Raw genomic sequence first — 26,913 nt, forward strand, 5'->3', positions numbered from 1 at the left:
TGATTGGATTATGTCACTCACGTGGTGTGCGGGTTGCGGAAGTAAGTCGATTTTGAAATAGTGGAATGTTTAAATAATAAAAAATAAAATAACTTTCTGATGAAAAATATCGTTTACAGTGGTGTTGACGGTTTCACGGTCTGGATATACATTTGGGAACATCTATAATAAAGACATTAACACATTCCACTTTTTACTCAATTTCCTGATATATATTCCGAAAAAATACGTCACATTTGCCAAAAAAAATATAAATACTTTTTAATATCATCGAAGCATCTTGTTGATGTCTTACCTGTTGCTCAACCTTTATGAATCTAATTCTAAAATACTGAAACTTCAGTTTTCAACACAACTTAAAAAAAAAAATATGGACATTTGCTTGTAATGATATTTATTTTAGAAACAAAGGAAGTTTATTTCTGTTTAAACAAATACAATTCAGTGAAAAAACACCGTCATACATATGATTTATTGGAGGTTAGAGATGTGATCCGTGTGTGTGTGTGTGTGTGTGTGTTACGAAGCAGCATAGTTTGGACAATAAATAAGATTAAAAAAACAGTATTTGTTAGTTCCTTTTCAGCGCCATTTAATATACTAGCTCAACACAACTCTAACATCTGGCTTAAGAACATGTTACATGACATTTAGTTTCAACTCTACATGTCTCTGATTAATACACACTATTGAACCCATACAGAGAAAAAAATAACAAAGTAGAATGTGCAGTGATGCTCTTTGTCTGAGTGTTTTTGTTTTGAGTCAGAATCACTGCGTCAGGTTCGCTCTGATGACCAGAGACGCGTCGACCCAGATGTTAGGGTTGTTCATCACCGAGGTCCAGACCAGGATCTCCTCCTCGGTCGAGTCCATCCAGCTCACGGCTTCTCCGTAGCTGCATCCTGCAGGTAAACACGCGTCAATATCAGAGTTATTAAAAATATATTAAACACTTATTGTGTTTTATCTTTGTCGTTTTGTTACCCAAACAAATACACGTCATCTCATGGAAATATATATTTAAATATAAATTCCTCTCACATGAAACAGGGTAATGTAAAGTCAGAAATAAATAAAACATAACAATACAACGATATAATCAAAGTGGCAAACAATTTGTATTTACTACTCTTTTTATAAATTTAAAAGACATTTAAAAAGAAATAAAAAAGCCAAGAAAGCAAAGAATAAAATCAGCTGTTTTGGAATGACACAATCAAGTAAAAAAAAAAAAAAAGAGTTAAAATATTGGTTGAATCTATACCTCTATTTGCTCGGAAGTTAGGCGCCCTCTAGTGTTCACCTTATATGATTTTGCGTATAAAAATTAGATCGTGAATGAGCTGATAAGAAAATCTATATTTAAAGTGAGGAAAAGTCGAAATGAACTACACAAATATAATAATCAGAGCAGATTTATGTCAACATTACATCAAAAATAAATAAATAAAGCTAAATATAAAATTAAGTTGATCACGGATATATGTATATAAATGTAAACCTTAAGCTAAGTTTATATATATATATATGTAATCAAAATATTATTCAATTGAAATGTCAATTATTTAACGAGTAAAAACAACGATATAAGTAAACTTTATATAACTATTATCGACTGTATATTAACGTGACTATAGGGTGAAAAAGTCGACTTGATTATATAATATTTCCTCTTATATTGACACACAAAGTTCAGATTGAGGACGACACACTTGTGTGAGGACAACACACTTGTGTGAGGACAACACACTTGTTTTCTCAGCGTTTGTGTTGAAGGTGAGATGGAAGTGACCGTAGTTTGACTTCTGTCTGGTGACGTCAGCGTCTGAAACACTGTCTGTGACGCAGCGTTTTACATCCACTGAACTGAAATCTATAGATAACATTGTGTGTTTGTGTTTATGTTTGTCTGTGTATGTGTGTGTATGTGTGTGTATGTTTGTCTGTGTGTAGTTCTGTGTCTTTGTGTGTGTCTGTGCATGTGTGGTTCTGTGTGTACATGCTCGTGTGAGTGTGTGCGCAAGTGTGTGTCTGTGTATGTGTGTCATTCTGTGTGTGTCCATGTGCATCTGTGTGTATTTATGTGTCTTTGTGTGTGTCTGTGCAAGTGTGATTCAGTGTGTACATGCTCGCGTGAGTGTGTGCGCATTTGTGTACATGTGTGAGTGTGCATGTCTTCCTGTGTATTTTTTATGTATCAGTGTACATGTGTTGTCCTGTGTGTGTGTGCATCTGTGTGTATTTCTGTGTATTTGTGTTTGTATGTATGTGTGGTTCTGTGTGTACATGTGCGCTTTAGTGTGTGGTCTGTATGCATGTGTGTCTGTGTGTATGTGTGCATGTGTGCCAGTATGTATTTGTTTGTGTGTCTGTGTAAGTATGTACATGTGTGGTTCTGTGTGTACATGTGCGCATGAGTGTGTGTGTTTGTTCGTGTCTATGTATTCATGTGTGTGTGAATATTCGCCAGTGTGTGTTTCTGTGTATGTGAGGGTGTATGTGTGGATCATTGTGTACATGTGTATTTGTGTGCATCTTTGCATGTGTGTGTCTGTGTATTTATGTATGCATGGTTGTGTGTTTGTGTGTGTGTTTGTGTGCGTGTGTTAGACTGTGTGTATATGTTTACGTTTTGGTTCTGTGTGTGTACGCATTTGTGGTTTTGTGTGTACCTGTGTGTGTTCATCTGTGCGTTTGTGTCTCTTTGTATGTCTCTGTGACTTTTGTATGTTTGGTTCTGTATGTACATTGGTGTGTATGTGTGTGTGTGGTTGTGTCCGTGTGTGGTTCTGTGTGTGTGGCTCTGTGTTTACATGTGTGCGTTTGTGTGTTTGCTTTTTTCTTTGAGGTCAGTGAAAACACAACTACTGTGCTGTGTTGAAAACACAACTACTATGATGTGTTGAAAACACAACTACTATGATGTGTTTCAAACACAACTACTGTGCTGTGTTGAAAACACAACTACTATGATGTGTTGAAAACACAACTACTATGATGTGTTTCAAACACCACTACTGTTGTGTTGTTCACTCCTGCTTGTCTTTGTCTCCAGACTGTTATTCTTCTCCAGAACATTCTCCTGCGGACACGTCTGAGTTTGTTCATGGAAATCAACTGTTCCAGTTTTTAAACAAACACAAGATCACACATGTTCACTTTTACTTCCTCTGCCTGTGTGTGTGTTTGGATGGTTGTTTCTTTGTGTTTATGTGCGTTTGGATGGTTGGTTGTTTGTGTTTATGTGCGTTTGGATGGTTGTTTCTTTGTGTTTATGTGTGTTTGGATGGTTGGTTGTTTGTGTTTATGTGCGTTTGGATGGTTGTTTCTTTGTGTTTATGTGCGTTTGGATGGTTGGTTGTTTGTGTTTATGTGCGTTTGGATGGTTGTTTCTTTGTGTTTATGTGCGTTTGGATGGTTGGTTGTTTGTGTTTATGTGCGTTTGGATGGTCACTTTATTTGTGTTTGTGTATTTGCACTGCGGAATTTTGTTTGTGTGTGTGCTTGCATTTGGATGGTTGTTTGTGTATGTGTTTGTGTGGTATTTTTTGCGTTTGGACGGTTGTTTGTGTGTCTGTGTGTGTGTGTGCATATGTGTATTTGTGTGTTTTTTTGACGGGATTTTTGTTTCTGTGTGTGTGATTGTTTGTGTGTGCATCTTTGTGTGTTTGTACTGCGGAATGTTGTTTATTTGTGTGTTTGTGTGTGTTTTTCTTTGCATTTGGATGGTTGTTTGTGTGTGTTTGTGTGTTTTTGTGTGTTTTTGTGTATTTGTACTGCAGAATGTTGTTTGTGTGTGTTTGTGTGTGTGAGGATGATTGTTTTTGTGTGTTTTTGTGTGTGTTTATCTGCTTGTGTGTTTGAGAGATGTGTGTGTGTTTGCAGATGTGTGCGTGTGTGTGTGTGTGTGTGTGTGTGTGTGAGAAAGATCAAACAACAGCACAACATGAACAAAAGGTCGACTATTAAGAACTCTCTCTCTACATATATATATATATATAGAGAGAGAGAGAGAGAGAGAGAGAGAGAGAGAGAGAGAGAGACAAGGATAAAAGTCTTAACACCAAGTGTGTCTCACCGGTGCCGCTGCTGAGCCGAACTCCTCCCAGCATCAGCGTCTTCATGCCGTCACGATGCCACACGGTCAGTTCTGCACACGCCTCCTTCAGGTCTCCAGGCTGGAAGCCATCGTAGACCATGGTGTGGTTGTAGGAGGGGCTGACCGAGCGCTTCACCACACGGGTCTTCTGACCGCTCTGACAACTGGCGTCCGGGAGGATGTAACTGTCCAGGGATGAGAGCGTTTTTAGTTTATAATGTACATTAAATGTTTTTATTCTATAGTGATACAACACACCAAAACTTTTCATTTTGTTTTATTCTTTAACAAGTCATTGTTAGATATTTTCAGGATATAAATACTATACTAGGATTTCTTTGCCAGGGAATAGAATTATGGGTAATAAATAAAAAAGTTAAAAAACAACTTCTTTATCTATTGATTGTATTTTTGTCTGGACAGAGAAATAATAAAAGATACATAGAGACGGACAGAAGGAGATAGATGGAGACAGACAGACAGATGTAGACAGAAATAACAGACAGATGAAGAAGGACAGACAGATGTAGACAGAAAGAAACAGACTGATGTAGAGAGACAGACAGATGTAGAGAGACAGACAGATGTAGACAGAAATAACAGACAGATGTAGAGAGACAGACAGATGTAGACAGAAATAACAGACAGATTTAGAAAGAGACAGACTGATGTAGAGGGACAGACAGATGTAGACTGAAAGAAACAGACTGATGTAGAGAGACAGACGGATGTAGACAGAAACAACAGACAGATGTAGACAGAAATAACAGACAGATGTAGACTGAAATAACAGACAGATGTAGAGAGACAGACAGATGTAGACTGAAAGAAACAGACTGATGTAGAGGGACAGACAGATGTAGACAGAAAGAAACAGACTGATGTAGAGAGACAGACAGATGTAGACAGAAACAACAGACAGATGTAGACAGAAATAACAGACAGATGTAGACAGAAAGAAACAGACTGATGTAGAGAGACAGACAGATGTAGACAGAAAGAAACAGACAGATGAAGAAGGACAGACTGATGGAGACAGGAAGAACCAGACAGATGTAGACAGAAATAACAGACATATGAAGAAGGACAGACAGATGTAGACAGAAATAACAGACAGATGTAGAGAGACAGACAGATGTAGACAGAAATAACAGACAGATGTAGAGAGAGAGACAGACAGATGTAGACTGAAAGAAACAGACTGATGTAGAGGGACAGACAGATGTAGACTGAAAGAAACAGACTGATGTAGAGAGACAGACAGATGTAGACAGAAACAACAGAGAGATGTAGAAAGAAATAACAGACAGATGTAGACTGAAATAACAGACAGATGTAGAGAGACAGACAGATGTAGACTGAAATAAACAGACTGATGTAGAGGGACAGACAGATGTAGACAGAAAGAAACAGACTGATGTAGAGAGACAGACAGATGTAGACAGAAACAACAGACAGATGTAGACAGAAAGAAACAGACTGATGTAGAGAGACAGACAGATGTAGACAGAAATAACAGACAGATATAGAGAGACGGACAGAAGGAGACAGATGGAGACAGACAGACAGAAGGAGACAGATGGAGACAGACATACATATGTAGACGGACAGATGTAGACAGAAAGAAATAGACAGACAGACAGACAGAAGGAGACAGATGGAGACAGACAGACAGATGTAGACGGACAGGTGTAGACAGAAAGAAACAGACAGACAGACAGAAGGAGACAGACATACTGATGGAGACAGAAAGAACCAGACAGATGTATAAAAATGGACAGATGGAGACAGACGTAGACAGCTGGAGACAAACAGACAGATGGTTCAATGGGCCGAGACACAGACCACATTGTCACAGATTGTGACAGATGGACCAACGAAGATAGATGAAGACAGACAGACAGACAGACAGACAGACAGACAGACAGACAGACAGACAGACAGACAGAGGGAGACAGACAATAAGACAGCTGTGTAAAATATGCAGAAGGACAGAGACCGACAGACGGACAGTTGTAGAGTGACAGATGGACAGATGAAGACAGACAGACAGACAGACAGACAGACAGATGTTGAGAGACACAGACAGACAGACAGATGTAGACAGACAGACAGACGGACGGACAGTCGTAGACAGACAGACAGACAGATGTAGAGAGACAGACACAGACAGACAGACAGACAGACAGACAGACAGACAGACAGACAGACAGACAGAGAGACAGACAGACAGAAAGACAGACAGACAGACAGACAGACAGACAGACAGACAGACAGACAGACAGACAGACAGACAGACAGACAGACAGACAGATACAGATGTGTGTGTGATATATACAAGTGTCCGACCTTTTAACATAAGAGTCAATGGCGCCTCCTTTGCTGGTCAGGAGACCCTGAGCCTCCCGGAGCCAGATGTGAAGTTCTCCGCTCAGAGGTAGACCTCCACCTACAACATCCACCGTCTATCAATGTTCTCAACGTGTTTGACCTTCACACGTCTCACCCTCGTTTCCTTCCGGGACGAACTTCACCGAGAACATGAGGGTCCCTCGACCGTTCATGGTCTCCGGGTTCAGCTGGAACTACAGGAGTTACATAAAGAGTCGTTGAAATTCACCGCATGTCTGCCCTTCCCTCCGGCTCTTCCAGACGCTCGCCCTCCCTCCCCGTCTCAGACCAACATGAACATGGTCCTCACCCGCGGCTGCAGGTCCTGCCACAGCGGCTCTTTGAGGCTCCAGTCCCAGGAGGCCAGAGGAACCTCCACCTCGCCCAGGAACACGTTGTTGCCCAGCGGCTCCGAGTGCCAGACCGACATGTTGAGGGTCCGGCTCTTCAGCTCGCTGCCGCGCACCTTGTACTGGAGGAGACAAGCCTTTGAGTGCAGTTCTGATGCAGAAATACTTTGTTTTTAAATGTGGTATGAATGTGAAAGTATTTATCTGTTCTTCAATCCTTGGGTTTGAGTTGAGTTTACCTTCAGAAATACAACAAAACTGCTAATATTTCGTTAAACGTTTATTTTATTTGCATACTATACTTTCTTATATGTTACAGGGTGGTATACTTTACCTCATTGTTAGAAACTAGCTAAGTTAGCAAGTTTAGCATTCAGTTAACATTTTACTATTACTTTAGATTAAAAGATATACTATCTATTATGTGTTACGTTGTACTTTACCTAAGACTGTAGCTAGCATCCTTATCAACTAGCTAAGCTAGCAAATATAGAATTAAGTTAACATTTTACTTTAGGTTTTCAGCTACAAAAAAAGACTTTCTATTATATGTTACGGGGTGGTATACTTTAGCGCAGAACAATTGTAGCTAACATTGTTATTAACCATCTAAGCTAGCAACTATAGCATTCTGTGTAAAATTTACCTCCATTTACATTTAAAAAATAAAATCCCTTCTATTATGCGTTACGGGGTGGTGTACTTTACCTCAGACTGTAGCTAGCATCCTTATTAACTAGATAAGCTAGCAAATATAGCATTAAGTTAACGTTTTACTTTAGGTTTTCAGCTAAAAAAAATACTTTCTACTATATGTTACGGGGTGGTATACTTTAGCGCAGAACAATTGTAGCTAACATTGTTATTAACCATCTAAGCTAGCAACTATAGCATTCTGTGTAAAATCTACCTCCATTTACATTTAAAAAATAAAATCCCTTCTATTATGCGTTACGGGGTGGTGTACTTTACCTCAGACTGTAGCTAGCATCCTTATCAACTAGCTAAGCTAGCAAATATAGAATTAAGTTAACGTTTTACTTTAGGTTTTCAGCTAAAAAAAAATACTTTCTATTATATGTTACGGGGTGGTATACTTTAGCGCAGAACAATTGTAGCTAACATTGTTATTAACCATCTAAGCTAGCAACTATAGCATTCTGTGTAAAATTTACCTCCATTTACATTTAAAAAATTAAATTATTTTCTATTGTGCGTTACAGGGTGGTGTACTTTACCTCAGACTGTAGCTAGCATCGTTATCTACTAGCTAAGCTAGCAAGTATAACATTCAGTTAAAATTTTACTTTACTTTAGGTTTTCAGCTGAAAGAAATACTTTCTATTATATGTTACGGGGTGGTATATTTTGGCACAGAATGATTGTAGCTAGCACTGTTATCAACCATCTAAACTAGCAAGTATAGCATTCTGTTTAAAATGTACATCCATTTACATTAAATCCCTTTCTATTATGTGTTACAGGGTGGTATACTTTACCTCATAAAGACTGTAGCTAGCATTGTTATCAACCATCTAAACTAGCAAGTATAGCATTCTGTTTAAAATGTACATCCATTTACATTAAATCCCTTTCTATTATGTGTTACGGGGTGATGTACTTTACCTCAAACTGCAGATAGCATCGTTATCAACTAGCTAAGCTAGCAAATATATCATACAGTTAATAATTTACTTTACTTTAGGTTTTCAGCTGAAAAAAAAACGTTCTATTATGTGTTACGAGGTGGTATACTTTACCGCATAAAGACTGTAGCTAGCATTGTTATCAACCCTTTAAGCTATCAAATATAGCATTCAGTTTAAAATTGACATCAATTTACACATCAGTTTAAAAAATAAAATTCCTTTCTATTATGAGTTAGGGGGTGGTGTACGGCAGGTAGCATCGTTATCACTAATCATTTTATCACTAGCTTAGCTAATCTATAACATTTAGTTTTAAAAGCACTTCATGTTGCATTCAGTTAAAAAGGAAAAATAGTGCGCTACGGGGTGGTATATTTTACCTCAGAATTACTGACACTAGCGCTGTAACCAACAAGCTAAGCTAGCAAGTACAGCGTTCAGTTAAAAAATACTCCATGCTACATTTCAGTTGAAAAAACAACTTTCTATCATTGTGTTACAGGGTGGTATATTTTAACTCAGGATCACTACAGCTAGCACCGCTCAAATAGATAAGCTAGCAAGTATAGCATTACGTTTTAAAATAATCTTTCCGTTATCTGCTACAAACCTTACCTCAGAATCACAGCAGCTAGCGCCGCTATCAAAAAGCTAAGCTAGCAAAGTTAGCATTCTATTTGTGTTTACAACACTGGCAACAAAGGTTTTTTGATTCTGATTCTGAAAAATGTATTTTATTTTTACATCTCAGAGGAAGAAGAAAAATACTTTTGACTAACTAGAATAGAAAATTAAATAATAAAAACTGCTTCAGTCCTTGGCTCCTGCAAGAGTTTGAGTGATGTAACTCAAACGTGTTTTTCCAGAATATCTAAGCGTTGGTGCGACTTCAAAACGCTACTATTACTACTATAAAAATGAAAATATTAAATTTATTAATGAAAAAATGTCATGGTGGAAAAGATAAAAAACAATGTAATGCAAAATTACATTTTAAAATGTTAACTGTTTTATAAGTAAGAGAGAGAAAAAATAAATGTAAAAATAAATATAATAAAAATAAAAATAATCTGCTAAAGAACCACCAGGGATTTTAAATGAAATTGCTACAAGTAAAGGTGTGTGTTCTCTGAATGTCTATTAGTTAATAAATAAATAAAACGTAAATATGAAGTAAAGACAAGCTCGAGTGGAAAGTTTTACTCCTTTAGTAAACTTTAGTTACACAACTTTTTTCTTTCATTTTAAGACCAAAATAAATGGTGTTTTTATATCAAGTTTGCCACAATTGACTTCAATATTTGCTGTCATCACAAAGTGTCAGATATCACTTGGATTTGCACGATGGCCACTGACCACTGCGGAGATCTTTTCGAAAAAACATCCCTGGATCTAAAAACAAACATCTGACGGTCGACAGTTTTTTCTTTTGTTTGTTTCTCACTTTCAGCGTTTGATCGTAGACCGGATTCTCCGTCTTCTTCTTCACCGTCGTTTTCCGTTTGCTCTTCCTGGACTTGTCCGGCAGCAGGTACGCCTTGACGTACCTGTCACGCACACACACACACACACACACACGCACGCACACACACACACACACACACACACACACACACACACACACACACACAGGCATTAACATCACACACGTCACGAACAGCTGGCGAGGTACTCACGGGTCCACGTGGGTCCTCCCTCCCGAGGCGATGCCCTCGCACCTGAAGACCCGGACCGCCAGCTCCTCCTTCGAGGCGTCGTAGACCAATGAGAACTGGATGCGACCCTGGACCTCCACCAGCCCGAACACGCCCGAGCTGAAGAGACTCATCATGCTGCCGTTCAGCTACGACACACACACACACACACACACACATGCAGAGATCAGCTCCTGCGTCATTGCCTCGAGCTGAGTCACTTCGCCTCCATCAGAGTGTGTGTGTGTGTGTGTGTGTGTGTGTGTGTGTGTGTGTGTGTGTGTGTGCTCTCACGGTGAAGTTGGAGTGTACACTGTTGGACGAGTTGCTTAATTTCAGATAAGTCATCTCGGTTTCCTTCAGCGAGCTGCTGATGGAAAGTTTGTCAGGATCCAGATCCTCCTGGAAACAAACACATCTTTAATTCTTAAACGATTATAAACTATTTAATCTCTCGTTGTATTTTTGGCGGATTATTTTTTCTTTCTCTCTCGTACTCGCCGAACGACTATTTACGACTGAATTATTGTCGTAAATGTTTGAAAAATGGAATTGAAAAATAAATTTGTTTTTGTCACATTTTTGCAGATGTTTAGATGAAGGTTGATTTGTTTCTATGTCATTCAATCAAAGGAAAATGTTTTCAAAAACCAAAAAAAATAGTTTGAATGCAAAAAAAATGTAGTTGAGATAAAAAAAATGCATTTCAATTTGTTTTTTGGGTTTTTTTTCAATCTATTTTCTTTGCTTGTAGTATTATGAATATAGTTATTGGTAGGATATGTGTCTTTATAATTCAATATTAATATGAATATTACATTTTTATAATTTAATAAGAAAAGTTGCTTCAAAGAGTGAAAAAAGGTTTTATGTTGTTTGAAAAAATGATTATATTGTAAAGAAATAAATCAAGCTTTATATGTTTATAACATAAAAGCATGACTTATGGCCATGTTTTTAGTTTTTAAATAGCGCCCTGTAACGCTTAGATAATCTGAAAAAGACACTTCTAAATGACATCACTCAATCCCTTTGCCGGAGCCAAGGTCACAAGTTTTTATTATCTTATTTTTCATTTTTAATTGAGGTCAGTTAAGCTTAACCTTAGCATCCGCTAACACTTAACATAATGTTTTTTTCTTAAGTGTAAATAAAGTCAATTTAAAACTTGACGCCTTTCTTGCTAGCTTAGCTGATAGCAGTGTTAGCTTCAGTCATTCTGACGTCAACACCCAGTAACACAAAAAAAAAAAAAAAATTCCAACTGAAATGCAAAGGCAAATGCAAAGTACATTTCAACTGATCGCAATACTAGCTAGCTTAGCAAGTTGATAACAGCCCTAGCTGCAGTAATTCTGAAAAACAAAAAATACAATTTTAATGCAATTTTAAGTCCTATTGAGGTAAAGTTTATCACCCTGTAACACATTGATAGCTGATTGCTATACTTGCTAGCTGAGCTAGTTGATAACAGCGCTAGTGCCAGTTATTCAAATGTAAAGTAAACCACCCCGTCGCACATAATAGAAAGACGTTATTTTTTCAACTGACATGTAGCATGGAGTATTTTTTAACTGAATCTTGTACTAGCTAACTTAGCTATTTTACTGAAGACGTAAGGAAAGGTAAAACTAAATGGTATACTAAGCTAGTTGTTAAAATTGCTAGCTGCAATTATTCTGAGGTAAAAATAGACTGCGCTTAAACAGCCAATACAAAGTATTTTTTGTGTAAACAAAAATGTAAACTGAAGTAATTTTCAAACGGAATGCTGTACTTGCTCACTTAGCTAGGTCATTCTAAGGTTTATATACTGTTACACATAATTCTTTCTTTTTTCAACAAAACTGTAAACTAAACTCATTTTCAAACGGAATGCTATACTTGCTAGCTTAGCTAGCACATTTTAAAGTTAATATACCGAAACACACATAATTCTTTCTTTTTTCAAGTGAAATGTAAAGTGATTTAAACTTGAAACTGAACCCTATAATTTAACTTGCTAACAGCTAGCGCGCTAATGCTATGTATCTAAGTTATGTGTATCTCCCGTTACATAACAAAACTACCTTTTCTATTGTCCAACTGAGGACATTTATGAACGTTTTATTTCGAGAGAGAAAAACACTAAAATGGTTGCAAATAAACGTTTTTTTCTTTATGTCTCAAATGGATATTATGGGATGGTAAATAAGAATTCACCTGCTGTATTAGGAATATTTATACACAAATAAGAAGGGGGTAGAATTGAATTATACTGGATGACATTTATGTTATTCATAATAACAAAAATATCCCTAAATAATTTAATACATGTGTGCGAGAGACATGTTGAATCATGAAAATGTACTAAACATTTGCCACGTTCTATTTCTCCAAAATATATCAAAATATACAGTTTTTAAATATTGAATTATCTAGAAAAAAACAAGCCTTTGCCAGTAAATGCAAAACATGTAAAGTTTAACTTGCAGCTAAAACTAAACCAAACAGAAGCAGTTCATCTGCAGGTAGAACCAGTCCAACCAGACTCAGTCACCGAAAACCTCTCGTTCTATGTATCCAAAGATTTTTGTGAATCTATAACGTGGTGTCATGTGATCGAAGACATTACCTCCGATTCTTCCGAGTGTCCGTTCGTTCTCAGGTCGCCGTCTGGAAGAGAATCCAAACAATTACACAGAGACTTACATACGTTTTTAAATGAGGTTTAATTTCAAACTTCCTGTTACAAACAGTTTGCTAAAGAGTCTTGAAAGATTCTGTCGCCTCGTGTGAGTTTGACACGTCGACACTAATGTCTTTTATGGAATTCACAGAGACGTGTGAAGCTAAGACATTGAACATGGAAAAAAAACTAGCTAAGAAAAGCTTGAGTGAGTTTTTTGTTTCAAGATCAGAACATTTGATCGCTTCACAATTCAACTGATGGTCCTCATCCTTCGAGCGTCCCACTGTCACGGAGACCAGGGGTCACTTGTGGCCCCCTGAGTTAATGTAAAATTTACACTATAGAATCATTATGTCAAGTAGGAAAAACTATACCTTGGAAACAAGTACTTCAACTTAATGCTTTACTGATATTTCAGTCATTTTGTAGATGTTTTCAATAAGGGGTCATTTAAAATATCAAGGTTCCAAAGACGGTCCCTGGGTCCAGCCTTTAGACAGGCGATCAAATGTAATCAGGGGCCACTTTATATACTTTATAGACTTTTGTGAGGGGCCGTCTAAGGCTAAAAGCAAAAAGCCAAAAACAACACAAATAAATTAAATGAATGTTCCTCCCATGATGCAACACTAATAGTAATCTATCCTGTAATAAAGAATACTTTTAAATATTACAATAACGTTTTTCTTTCAATAAAATTATATAAAAACTCAATTTTCTCTCAGATAATATTCACGAAAAGGACAAAGAAAAAACTAAGAAAAAAATTCCTAAACAAAAAACTTATAAAAAATAAAAAAAAATATAGAAATGTATATTTTGTGTAAATCCAATAATAGATAAATCAATAAAAATGTTAGATATCAGAAACACCTTCTACATCTTCTACTTTGACCTCAATACAGTAAAAGGGCCTCACGTGACCCCCGGGGACACACTTATATATATATATATATATATATACTTTAGAATATTTACTAAATTAAATGTATTTAAAATGAAATATTACACAATAAAAATTTAAATAAATATTCTCAAAATTAAATGTGATTGAGGTTTAAAGAAATGAAATATGACACAATAAAAACGATTATTTAAATGTATTTTATGGTTCTTTTCATTTCTTAAAGAATTTAAATCAATCATTTCTTTATTTTAAGGATGGATTCGTTTGTTTGTTTTTTTTCAAATAATGACTTATATAAAAATGAAATAATAGACAATAAAAAAATCTTGTTTAGATGTATTTTATGATGTCATATCATAATTAATTTGAATATTTTGCATTTGCTTGGTTGCTGTTACAAAAGTTATTAAATATAACAAGGTTTTCTTTATTATCTTTATATTATTAAAAAATGCGATCTAATTAAAGCTTAAACTTATTTCAAAATGTCCTTTTTATTATCATATTTTTCAAGTTAGCTCATTTTCCCTTCTTTCTTTTTGCTTGACGGCCCCTCACTACAGTTTATAATGTGGCCCCTGAGGGAGGTTAACTGCCAACCCCTTTGTAAATGCCAGGATGTAAAAACAAACGCTACAGAGTTAGTTTTGTCACCTCAGTTATACAATAACTTATATTCCTTTTTAAATTACTGACTTCAAAGCGTATATTTAGGAGTATATTTTTTATTTATTGACCCAGTGTTTTTTGTATTTGTATTTGATATGTTTTGTTGTGTTTAATCTACAGATTTTGATAGTATTATATAGTTTACTGTTTATTTACAAGCCTGGAGCTGTTTGTTTCTTGTAATGTGATCGTCTTCAGTCAACGTTTGTCGAGTGTCGTGTTTGTGTGAAGTCGCTCTTTTCACCTGCAACTAAATCTACCTTCTTGTCACTGTACTTTAGTTCTATTCTAATAGTAAAATGATACAAAAGGATCATATTAGTTTTTCTACACTGAGATACGGATCATGCTTCCTTCATCCTTTCACAATAAAAGCTTGAAGAAGTTTCTTGGCTACTTTAATTGAACAAATGTTGATGATTGAACAGGTTAAACAGCTTATTTAGATGTTTTTATGGTTCTTTTAGTGTTTTAAAGAATTTAATTCAATCATTTATATATTATAAGGTTGAATTTGTTGTTTTTTAATTTATAAAATATTTGCATAATTAAATGTTCTTCAAATTAAATATTAGACGATGAAATAGATTCTATAGTTTTTTTTTATTTCTTCTTTTGTTTAAACTATTGGATTGAATAGTTTTTATATTGAAAGGTTGATTTGACTTCTTCTTTTAAAATTGAATATTTACTAAATTAAAAAGTTTAAATCGAATTAAGTAGTACACAATAGAACAGCTTATTAAGAGGTATTTTATGGTTCTTTTCATTATTTATTTTACTATTTTATTTAAAAAATGTTATATTGAAAGCTGGAATTTGTTGTTTTTTAATAATGAAGTTTTAAAAATTGAAATTTAACAATAAAAGCTCAAGTTCTTTTTAATTTGTGTCCTTAGATATTATGTTTGAGGTTTTACACACTTATTTTTGAGTTTTTTTAATTAGAAAATTTTAAATTAGGTTCAATATGCTAACGTCACGGATGAACTTCTAAATCATGACTTCCCTTCATACCTGCAGGCGACGTGGAAAGATAAAGTTGTTGCATCTTCTGGAAGAAAAGAAAATGTTGCATCTTTAAATTTTTGTGATTATAAACACAGTTATACCTCATTTATGAAACACAATCAGTAAAGTAAAGATACTAACTTTTATTTCAACTTGCAATTTGAGCTCAACAACATTGACCTGAACAGTTTCTGTAATGCTTTGCCGCCCAGCCAACCAATCACAGCTGACGATCACGTTTGAGTGAGCGACATAGAATTTAAATGCAGGTATTGTAGCGACCAATCAGTCTCCACTAGATAAAGCAGTGTGTTGAAAGGCTTCATGGGAGTTTTTTGCTGGCACTGTAAGTAAATAAATCAAATATTTTGAAACAGTTAAAACCAAAAATTGTTATTCTGACTTCAGGATCTATTGGATTGAATCATTTTTTAAATGAAAGGTTCATTTTTCATTATTGAAATAATTTAGTTATAAAAATGGAATATTTACTAAATTAAATGTATTTAAAATTAAATATTACACAATAAAACAGTTTATTAAGATGTATTTTGTGGTTATTTATTTGTATTTTTTTTTAAATATTTAATTCAATATTTCTTATATTGAAAGGTTGAATTGTTTGTTTTTAAATAATGAAGTTATAAAACTTTCATATTTTCTAAATGAAATGTACCTTAAATGACATATTATACAATATTATTGCTTATTTAGATGTATTTTGTGGTTATTTAAAAAAATAAATGAAGCTATTTAATTCAATTTTATTTATATTTAAAGGTTATTGGTTTTTAATAATTTAGTTATAAAATGTCAAAATTTGCAACATTAAATGAACTTCAAATGAAAACTACACAATAAAATAGCGTATTTAGATTTTTGATTGATTTTTTTATGGTTCTTTTCATTTTTTAAATATTGGATTTAATAATTTCTATATTGAAAGGTTGATTTTATATATATATATATATATATATATATATATATATATATATATATATATATATATATATATATATATATTTTTAACACAATAAGGTTGTGTAAACTCAAATAAATCAAATGTTTGAAACAGTTCAAAAGAAAATAGTTGTTTCTGTTACTGCAGGATAATACAATATTATCAAGTGTGCAGTACTGTGTGTGAAAAACCACAAACACACAAAAGCCAGAGACCACTTCAGACGCACAAACTCACCTCTTCCACATGATTCTTCCTCCTGGTCGGGACAGATTTTGAACTTCCTTGGATCCTAAAAATAAAGATTAAAAAAATACATTTTTAATATGATTTTCTTGTGTGAAAACTCTTCTCTCTCTCACTTCTTAATCCTTAACGTGTCTTCGCAGGAACTGATCTCGTCTCCTGCGTCGCCGCCGTCGTCGTCTTTCGTGTTCGGCAAGGCGTCGAAGAGCGAAGCCAGAGGCACGTCGATTGCTACGGCGACAGGAGATTAGTTGAATTTATCAGTGTTTTTTTTTCAAAACCGTGCCCAAGGGACCGACCTTTGCTCCTGGTCCTCTTGTGGTGTCTGATGGTGGCGTAGACCAGGTCGCTGCTGGACATCCTGCTGAGGTGGCGCTTGTTGCGCTCCTCGTTGAACCAGGCGCCCGAGAGCGACTGCAGCTGCTTGTCGTCCGTCTCTCTCTGCAGGAGCCGCCTGGAGGTTTGACACAAATATAGTTTTTAAAACAGTTTTACTGAAGTATATAGCAGTGAAAATGTTTTTATTTATTTATTTTCATCGACATTTGTGTCGTTTCTAAGCATTTATTCTCTTTTTTAAAATTGTATTTTATTCTATTGTATTTTGTTAATAGTGTTAAATTTCTAATTTTGTAAATAATTTGTATATTTTTAAGATCGTTTTTATTTTATTTTGTATTATCTCTTTTATTATTTCTTTTTTTTTTCCTTGCACTTTATTTTTTTCAACTGTGCTGTTGTAAAAGTGTGTTTCCCCTCTGGGGATGAATAAAGATTTTCTATTCTATTCTATTCTATTAATTATTGAATTGAGAACATTTTCTATTTTCAGAATAAAAGTTTTTTTTTTTTTTTAACACATTTCGGCACAAACTTCTTACAATAATTGAAAATAAAAATTCAAAATTTTAGATTATCATCCACGCCTTGATTGGCTGAAAGATTGCCGAGATTTCTATGTTAAATTTAAAGGCGATAAATAAAGAAAAATGATAAAAATCTGAATTTACTTTCCTTTTTTATGTAAAAAAGGGAAATCATTTTTTTAAATTAAATTATTTACAACAAAAAAAACAACTAACAAATTCAACCCTTTCATACGTAAAATTTAATTAAAATTAAATTAAATTATTCCCCCCAAAAAATGCAACAAAAAACCCAACAAACTAAGTTAAAAGAGTAAAAAAAAATGAAATTTAGAGAAATATAAAACACATTTACAACAAAAATTGTGCCTTTCAAAATACTAATTATTAAATTCAATTAAAAACCAATTCAATTTTTGAATGAAATCGGCTTAATTTCCACGTGCAAAAGAGATGATTTCATTTTTGAAAATGTCTAATTTGTTAAATCAATCAAAATAGCAAACATGTTAAAGTAAAATCATTCATTTAAAAAATATATATATATAGAATTGTTAAATGTTATACATTTATTCAAGAAAACAACAAATCTAATATTTTAATTGAATAAAAGAAATGTTAAAAATCTGAAATTTGACCGAGTTTTTTTTTTTTTTTATTCAAATTTTTTATTTAATTAAAAAAAAAAAATTCAACCCTTTGATATTTACAATTACATATTTTAGTTATTATTGAATAAATTCAACCTTCAATATTCTGATACTTGAGTGTTTTGTCTCGGGTCCATAAAAGCTTCTTTTGTCGGCGCCACATTAAGAGTCGCAGGATTATGAGTAAGCTTCAAAATAAACAGTTACACGGTTCAAATGTCAGGACTTTACGTATTTGTTCAGTCCAAACATACGACGTTTGATTTGTGACAACCAATCACAGAGACCGGAATAAGCTTGTTTCTGATTGGCTGTTTGGTTTCACGAACAACAGGAAGAACCAAACGTGGAAACTTTTGTTTGTTCGTCATTTTTACTTTTTCTTGCTGCTGGAGTGAGCGCTTTAATGTTCAGAAACACTTGAACGCAACACTTTTTACCGGCAAGTTGTTGCCATTGGAAACCAAACAGCCAATCAGAAACAAGCTTTCTCCAGCCTCTGTGATTGGTTGGCTCAACATACTTTGTGGTAGTTTGTAGAATAATGTCGGTCACATGGTCATATTGAGGATTCAGGAAGCTACTTCTTTTTCTCACTGATCTGTCAATCATTTTGTGCTGAAATGGTTGATTTTTAATAGATGTGTTGATGAGGCTTCATGAAACAGCTGATTAGGTATCATGATACTTTATTTTGAAAGACTGCTCTCTACTTTATAATCTTCTCTTAGTTTGAAAATGATTAGATTAGTTTGTTTTTGTGGAGATGAAAATAATTTTGTCGTTTTTTCAAAGTGAAAAAACTTTTTTTGTTTTTGTTTTCAGAAAAAATGAAAACATTTTGAAATATATATTTTTTTAACTGAAGTGAAACATTTTTTATGAGTATTTTTTTATGAAATTTTTTTTCTTATAAGGTAAAACATTTCAAGCATTTATTTTTTTATTAAATTAAAAAATAAAATTATTTTTAATTGGAGAGAAATGGTCTTTTATCAAAGTTCAAAAAAAGTTGTTAAAGGCTTTTAAATGAAATTAAAAAAAATGTTATAGTTTTTTTTTAATTGAATGCTTTGATTTTGCATTTTTTGTTGAAGTGAAATTGTTTTTTTTTTGTCCTTTATATTTCGGTTTCATTTTTAAATTGAAACTAAAAACATTAAAAGTCCTTTTTTTCATTTAATTAAAAAAAATAGTTTTTTTATTGAAGTGAGAAAATATTTCAAGTTGTTTTTTTTATGTTTAATAAATGTATAAATGATTTAATTGAATCAAAGCCGATAAAACAGAGAGTGACATCTAGTGTTCAAAATAAAGACACTGTATCATGAAACTACCAGAGAGTCGAGAAACATGTTCTAAATGAATATATAAATTTACGTTATTATTCATGTTGTTGCATTTAATTATTTAAAGTTATCTTTGGTGTTTGTTTTCCCTCTCAGCTATCAACAGCTTCAATCATTTTTTATTTATATCTTAGTTTGCTTCAGTTTCTTTTAATTATTAGATGTTTGTTGCCGTAATACTGGAATTTGGGAGAGAAGAAGTATTTTTTGTGAGTACTTTAAACACATATGGGCTTGTTTTTTTCTCCCAGTTATTAATGTATTTTACACTTAATTTATATTCAACATATTTAAACACAAGCAGTCTTTAAAATCAATACTTATAACATGAAAACATATCTGCACTCTCGCTTGTTTACTGTTTTTTTTGTTTTGTGTAATTTTTTCGATCTACAGCAGTTTTTCAACTCAACCCTTCAAACATTAACGATAAATCTGATCAAAAAGCCAATAAAACAGTTTCAATTGAGACATTTTGTGTAACTTTACGACATTTTGTGTAACTTTGTGACACTGTACGACACTTTACGACACTTAACGACACTTTGTGACACTTTACGACACTTAACGACACTTTGTGACACTGTACGACACTTTATGACACTTTACGACACTTAATGATACTTTGTGACACTTTATGACACTTAACGTTACTTTAAGAAACTTTGAGACACTTTGTGACACTATTTGAAAAAATTCTGATAATTTGTGTAACTTTGAAACACTTTGTGGCAGCTTTTGACACTTTGCGACAATATATGACAATTTGCGACACTTTGTGATACTTTGCGGCACTAGTTGATCCTTTAAGAAAATCGATGACACTTTGAGAGACTTTGCGACACAATTTCAAATTTTTCCAAACAATTTGTGTATCTTTGCAACACCTTGTAATACTTTGCAGCAGTTTTGACACTATGCAACACTTTGAGTCACTTTCTGGCACTTTGCATTACTTTAAGAAACTTTGCGACACTTTTTGAAATTGTTTTGACAATTTGTGTCACTTTGCGACATGTTGAGTTACTTTGTGGCACTTTGAGTCACTTTGTGACACTTAACAACACTTTGAGACACTTTGCCACATTATTAGCCCTTTTCTTTGAGAATTTGTGTAACTTCTTGAAACTTTGCGACACTTTGAGTCACTTTACGACACTTTGCGACACGTTGAGTCACTTTGAGTCACTTTGAGACATTTTGCGACATTTTGCAACACTTTGCGACACTTTACGACACTTCAAGTCACCTTAGGACACTTTGCATTACTTTAAGAAACTTTGCGACACTATTTGAAATTGTTATGACAATTTGTGTCACTTTGCGACATGTTGAGTTACTTTGCGAGACTGTGAGTCACTTTGAGTCACTTCGAGTCACTTTGAGTCACTTTGCGACATTTTGCTATACTTTGTGACACTTTGAGTCACTTCGAGTCACTCTGAGTCACTTTGCAACATTTTGCGACACTTTTCGACACTTAACGACACTTAACGACACTTCGAGTCACTTTAGGACACTTTGAGAAACTTTAAGAAACTTAAAGAAACTTTGAGAAACTTTGCGACACCTCTGACACTTAGTGACACCTCTGACACTTTGTGACACTTTGTGACACTTTGAGTCACTTTGAGTCACTTTGAGTCACTTCACTGCACTTCTGACACTTTGTGACACTTTAAGAAACTTTGCGACACTTTGCAACACTTTGAGTCACTTCGCTGCACCTTTGACACTTTGTGACACTTTGTGACACTTTGAGTCACTTTGAGTCACTTCGCTGAACTTCTGACACTTTGAGAAACTTTAAGAAACTTAAAGAAACTTTGAGAAACTTTGCGACACCTCTGACACTTTGTGACACCTCTGACACTGTGACACTTTGTGACACTTTGAGTCACTTTGAGTCACTTTGAGTCACTTCACTGCACTTCTGACACTTTGTGACACTTTAAGAAACTTTGCGACACTTTGCAACACTTTGAGTCACTTCGCTGCACCTCTGACACTTTGTGACACTTTGTGACACTTTGTGACACTTTGAGTCACTTTGAGTCACTTCGCTGAACTTCTGACACTTTGAGAAACTTTAAGAAACTTTGCGACACTTTGCAACACTTTGAGTCACTTCGCTGCACCTTTGACACTTTGTGACACTTTGTGACACTTTGTGACACTTTGTGACACTTTGTGACACTTTGAGTCACTTTGAGTCACTTCGCTGAACTTCTGACACTTTGAGAAACTTTAAGAAACTTAAAGAAACTTTGAGAAACTTTGCGACACCTCTGACACTTTGTGACACTTTGTGACACTTAGAGTCACTTTGAGTCACTTCGCTGCACTTCTGACACTTTGTGACACTTTGTGACACTTTGAGTCACTTTGAGTCACTTCGCTGAACTTCTGACACTTTGAGAAACTTTAAGAAACTTTGCGACACTTTGCAACACTTTGAGTCACTTCGCTGCACCTTTGACACTTTGTGACACTTTGTGACACTTTGTGACACTTTGAGTCACTTCGCTGAACTTCTGACACTTTGTGACACTTTGTGACACTTTGTGACACTTTGTGACACTTTGAGTCACTTTGAGTCACTTCGCTGAACTTCTGACACTTTGTGACACTTTGTGACACTTTGTGACACTTTGAGTCACTTTGAGTCACTTCGCTGAACTTCTGACACTTTGAGAAACTTTAAGAAACTTTGCGACACTTTGCAACACTTTGAGTCACTTCGCTGCACCTTTGACACTTTGTGACACTTTGTGACACTTTGTGACACTTTGTGACACTTTGTGACACTTTGAGTCACTTTGAGTCACTTTGAGTCACTTTGAGTCACTTTGAGTCACTTCGCTGAACTTCTGACACTTTGAGAAACTTTAAGAAACTTAAAGAAACTTTGAGAAACTTTGCGACACCTCTGACACTTTGTGACACTTTGTGACACTTAGAGTCACTTTGAGTCACTTTGAGTCACTTCGCTGCACTTCTGACACTTTGTGACACTTTGTGACACTTTGTGACACTTTGAGACACTTTGTGACACTTTAAGAAACTTTGCGACACTTTAGTCACTTTGCGACACTTTGCTGCAAAGCCGGTGTCTCTGGTTGAGCACTTTTTAAAGCGATGTGAAGTCGACACAAACAGACACAAACAACAGAAGATTTAACAACAAACACATTGAAAAAGTATCTACACAAAGCAAACAGTCAAGGCCGTCGCGACGTCTGTGTCGACAGTATCTGTAAGTAATCTGGCCCTCGGGAAAATTCTAGTCTCAAAACGTCGTCTCCCTGAAAAACCTCCTGGTTTATAACTGGACCGATACAAGTTTAAATCATCTTAAAACTGTTGTGTATCAGGAGTCAAAGGTCACAACGGGTAAAAGGGGTCAACACTGAGCACCGCGTCGGGCGAGAACGACTACACGTTAAGCCGACTGTCAAATAATCACCTCTGACCTTATGCGCCCCTCGTCATGACGACGCAGCTCCAGGTCTCGCTGCAGCACCTCCAGGATGGACGCCTGCTCCTCCTCCGACAGGTGGCTCAGGTCCATCGCGCCCGAGTCCTCTCTGGCCATGTCCCGGAGCGAGAAGATCCGCTTATTCCATCGTCTTCTCGGCGCGTCCCGAGCGAGAGGAGAACCTTGATCCGCGCGACGATCCCGGCATCTCCCGGAGACGAGGAGTTCCTGGACTTTTTTTGGCTTCAGGAGGTTCCGGCGTCTGAGGGGAGGGGAGAGATATTATGGGATGGAGCTCCAGGAGGACACACCCTTAAAGTACTACACGTTCTAGCAAACATTAGCAGGAGAACGTGTTGACAAAAGTGACCTTCAGACACACACCTTAAAGGGTTTTCCACAAGTGAGCGTCTCCCTTTTTTTATTTTAGACCTTGTCTCCCTGTGTCACTATGACGTTATTGAAGACTGATTTAATGTCGGCCATTTTATTTATTGACAAAAATATAAAAAATTAATCATATATATAATTTCCACTAGTTTACAGGTTTATTTTCTGAGTAAACTTCACTAAAACGAGGCTCTTGACGTGTCAGGATCACACATTATTTTTTAAAGAATTAAATGAATGACATATATATATATATAGTATATATTTTACATTTTCATGATTCGTTTTTTCACTTTTTGTTGATTCAAACATTGGCTGAAAGTTATACATTTTTTATGTGATGAATTTAGAAGTATATCAATATCAAACTATATATGTAGAAGGAAAACTTAAAAAGTATACTGAAAAAATACAAACAATCAAATACTAATAAATGTATCCCTTTTTTTTATATATTGCTTTTATAATGGGTGATTATTATTATTATTATTTGTATTGTATGAAATATATATATTATTATATGAGTGTGTATAAATAAATATATTTTTTGTTTTTTCAGTCCAATTTCATATATTATTATTATATATAATTTTAGACATTTTATATAATTTACATGATTTAATTTTAAAACATATATAAAATCAACCTTTCGACATATTGATAAACTTGACAGGAACGCGATGTAAATATAGTTAGAAAAAAACACCTTTCAGACAGTAATAATCAATAGAACATAAATTATATATATATATATATATATATATATATATATATATATATATATATATATATATATAATTGTTTTTTTTTTGTAAAAATGCTGAATTTTACTATTGAAAATGTTTAAATAAAAAAATAAGAAAGAAAACAAGAGGAAACTTTCACATAATACTTTGTACATGGAGTTGTTTGTTGTGTTATATGTATTTATTTATTTATTTAAGTCAGTGGAACACTTTAAAAAAAAAGTTATTTGTTTTTTGTGACGTCACTAAACCCTGGCAGACGATGACGTCATAACATGTAAAGACAACAAGTCTTCATCATCATCACATGACAAGTCTGAGCAGTCACGCGCGTGAGCGACACACGTCTGCCGTGAAAACAGTCCAAAGCAATCGATCCCAGAGAAAACATGTTTGAACTCCAGTGAAGCGTGAAACATTGAAATAATAATAAGAGATTTGTTCATCTCCTCCATCAGGGGGCGATGTTACCCTGACGCTTCTCTGGTGCATTTACTGATCGATTATCGATTATTTATCGACTTATTGACCGAATCTTAGTCGATAATCGACGCTGGACAACTTCTCTTATTATTAACTTTAAAGAAAGATTTTTTTAATGAAAAAAAAGAAAAAGAAAACTCACCAAAAAAGTTCCAAAAAGTAAACGCAGGTAGAATCGATTAATCCAATTGTGCGGCTATAATTGACGCATGCGCACAGGCGAGTGAAGTGCGGAACATCTGTCAGCTGAAGAAGAAACAAACACGTCAAAAAGATCCAGGTGTTGTCGAGGAATGATGTCGTCGTGGACGCGTCCGAACCGGACTGTTCGGGGGTTGAGATCCCGAGTCCTGCTGACTCACCTCCTGTCTTCCATCAGGTCCTCCTGTCTTCCATCAGGTCCTCCAGGACTAGTTCACTTGTTCAACCACAGACGTTAACTAGAGTCAACACACTGACCACGCCCTCCGAGGCGCGAACAAACACACGCGCACGCGCCGTGTGTGTAGCAGTTGACGCCGTGTGTGTTTAGCAGGTGTGTGTGTGTGTGTGTGTGTGTGTGCAAGGTCTGGGAAAGATGGTGTCACGTGACCTGACGATCGACAAACAACCATTTCACGTAAAAGAACAAAACACTTGCGCGTTTATCTCTAAAGTTACGGTAAAGACGGTGGAAAGTTGCCAACAAGTGTCGCAATGATTATGAATGTGCTGAACTATTCCTGGATTTAAATATACAATTAACTTGTAAAATAAAAGGGCCTCATATTTTAATGTCCTTGAATACCAGTTCTGTGAGTTTTGTGAGACTTTACTTATACTAATATATGTACTAAAAATACATGTATATCAAAAAATTACTCAAAATGATGGTTGAAAATTTCACTTGATCCTTTTACTATGCTTGTGAATCTGAAGGGAAATATAAAATAAAATGTCATTAGGTCGTAATATTTTAATTAACTTTTGGTTTAACTTTTATTATTATGTTAATTATAAGATTAATATAATAACAGTCAGAGCTCTCGTGTGATATTATATAATTATATTTATTATAACAGTAATACAATAACAGTCTGAGCTCTCGTGTGATATTATATAATTATATTTATTATAACAGTAATACAATAACAGTCTGAGCTCTCGTGTTATGTCATATTATTATATTTATTATAAGAGTAATATAATATCAGCCTGAGCTCTCATGTTGTCATATTATTATATTTTTTTACAATAGTAATTATATTACAGTCTTAGCTCTCGTGTTATGTCATATTATTATATTTATTATAAGAGTAATATTATAACAGTCTGAGCTCTCATGTTATTATGTTTATTATTAGAGTAATATAATAGTTACTGTCAGGTTGTGAGTGTTATTATATTTATTACAAGAGTAATTTAATAACAGTCTGAGTTCTCGTGTGATATTATATAATTATATTTATTATAACAGTAATACAATAACAGTCTGAGCTCTCGTGTTATGTCATATTATTATATTTATTATAAGAGTAATATAATATCAGCCTGAGCTCTCATGTTGTCATATTATTATATTTTTTTTACAATAGTAATTATATTACAGTCTTAGCTCTCGTGTTATGTCATATTATTATATTTATTATAAGAGTAATATTATAACAGTCTGAGCTCTCATGTTATTATGTTTATTATTAGAGTAATATAATAGTTACTGTCAGGTTGTGAGTGTTATTATATTTATTACAAGAGTAATTTAATAACAGTCTGAGCTCTCGTGTTATGTCATATTATTATATTTATTACAAGAGTAATTTAATAACAGTCTGTGTCTGAGCTCTCGTGTTATGTCATATTATTATATTTATTATAAGAGTAATATGATAACGGTCTGAGCTCTCGTTTTATGTCATATTATTATATTTATTATAAGAGTAATATGATAACGGTCTGAGCTCTCGTGTCATATTATTATATTTATTATAAGAGTAATATGATAACGGTCTGAGCTCTCGTGTTATGTCATATTATTATATTTATTATGAGAGTAATATGATAACAGTCTGATCTCTCGTGTTATGTCATATTATTATATTTATTATAAGAGTAATATAATAACAGTCTGATCTCTCGTGTTATGTCATAATATTATATTTATTATAAGAGTAATATAATAACAGTCTGAGCTTTCGTGTTATGTCATATTATTATATTTATTATAAGAGTAATATAATAACGGTCTGAGCTCTCGTGTTATGTCATATTATTATATTTATTATAAGAGTAATATGATAACGGTCTGAGCTCTCGTGTTATGT

The 26,913-nt window shown here is 34.4% G+C and overlaps 1 protein-coding gene across 3 annotated transcripts; it reads right to left on the reverse strand.

Annotated features, from left to right (window-relative positions):
• Positions 1-398: 398 nt before the first annotated feature.
• Positions 399-25,042, reverse strand: LOC148083242 (synaptotagmin-like protein 1). 3 transcript variants are annotated; one of them, XM_087786389.1, is made up of 16 exons: positions 24,976-25,042; positions 24,756-24,859; positions 22,990-23,256; positions 16,951-17,105; positions 16,768-16,882; positions 16,643-16,697; positions 15,451-15,484; positions 12,801-12,841; positions 10,481-10,588; positions 10,169-10,335; positions 9,937-10,039; positions 6,804-6,965; positions 6,609-6,687; positions 6,452-6,551; positions 4,082-4,287; positions 399-905 (listed from the first exon to the last, which is right to left on the reverse strand). In XM_087786389.1, exons 3-16 carry the CDS (start codon positions 23,109-23,111, stop codon positions 772-774), a joined length of 1,581 nt encoding a protein of 526 aa, XP_087642515.1. In that variant the 5' UTR covers positions 23,112-23,256; positions 24,756-24,859; positions 24,976-25,042; the 3' UTR covers positions 399-771. The 3 variants fall into 3 exon arrangements, with proteins under 3 accessions (XP_087642515.1, XP_087642514.1, XP_087642516.1); XM_087786388.1 differs by having other exon boundaries at positions 15,451-15,487; XM_087786390.1 differs by lacking the exons at positions 24,756-24,859; positions 24,976-25,042 and having other exon boundaries at positions 15,451-15,487; positions 22,983-23,097.
• Between the last annotated feature and the right edge of the window lie 1,871 nt (positions 25,043-26,913).

The sequence above is a fragment of the Callionymus lyra genome, chromosome 3, assembly GCF_982586985.1.
Source record: "Callionymus lyra chromosome 3, fCalLyr1.hap1.1, whole genome shotgun sequence".
NCBI classification, from domain to species: Eukaryota; Metazoa; Chordata; class Actinopteri; order Syngnathiformes; family Callionymidae; genus Callionymus; species Callionymus lyra.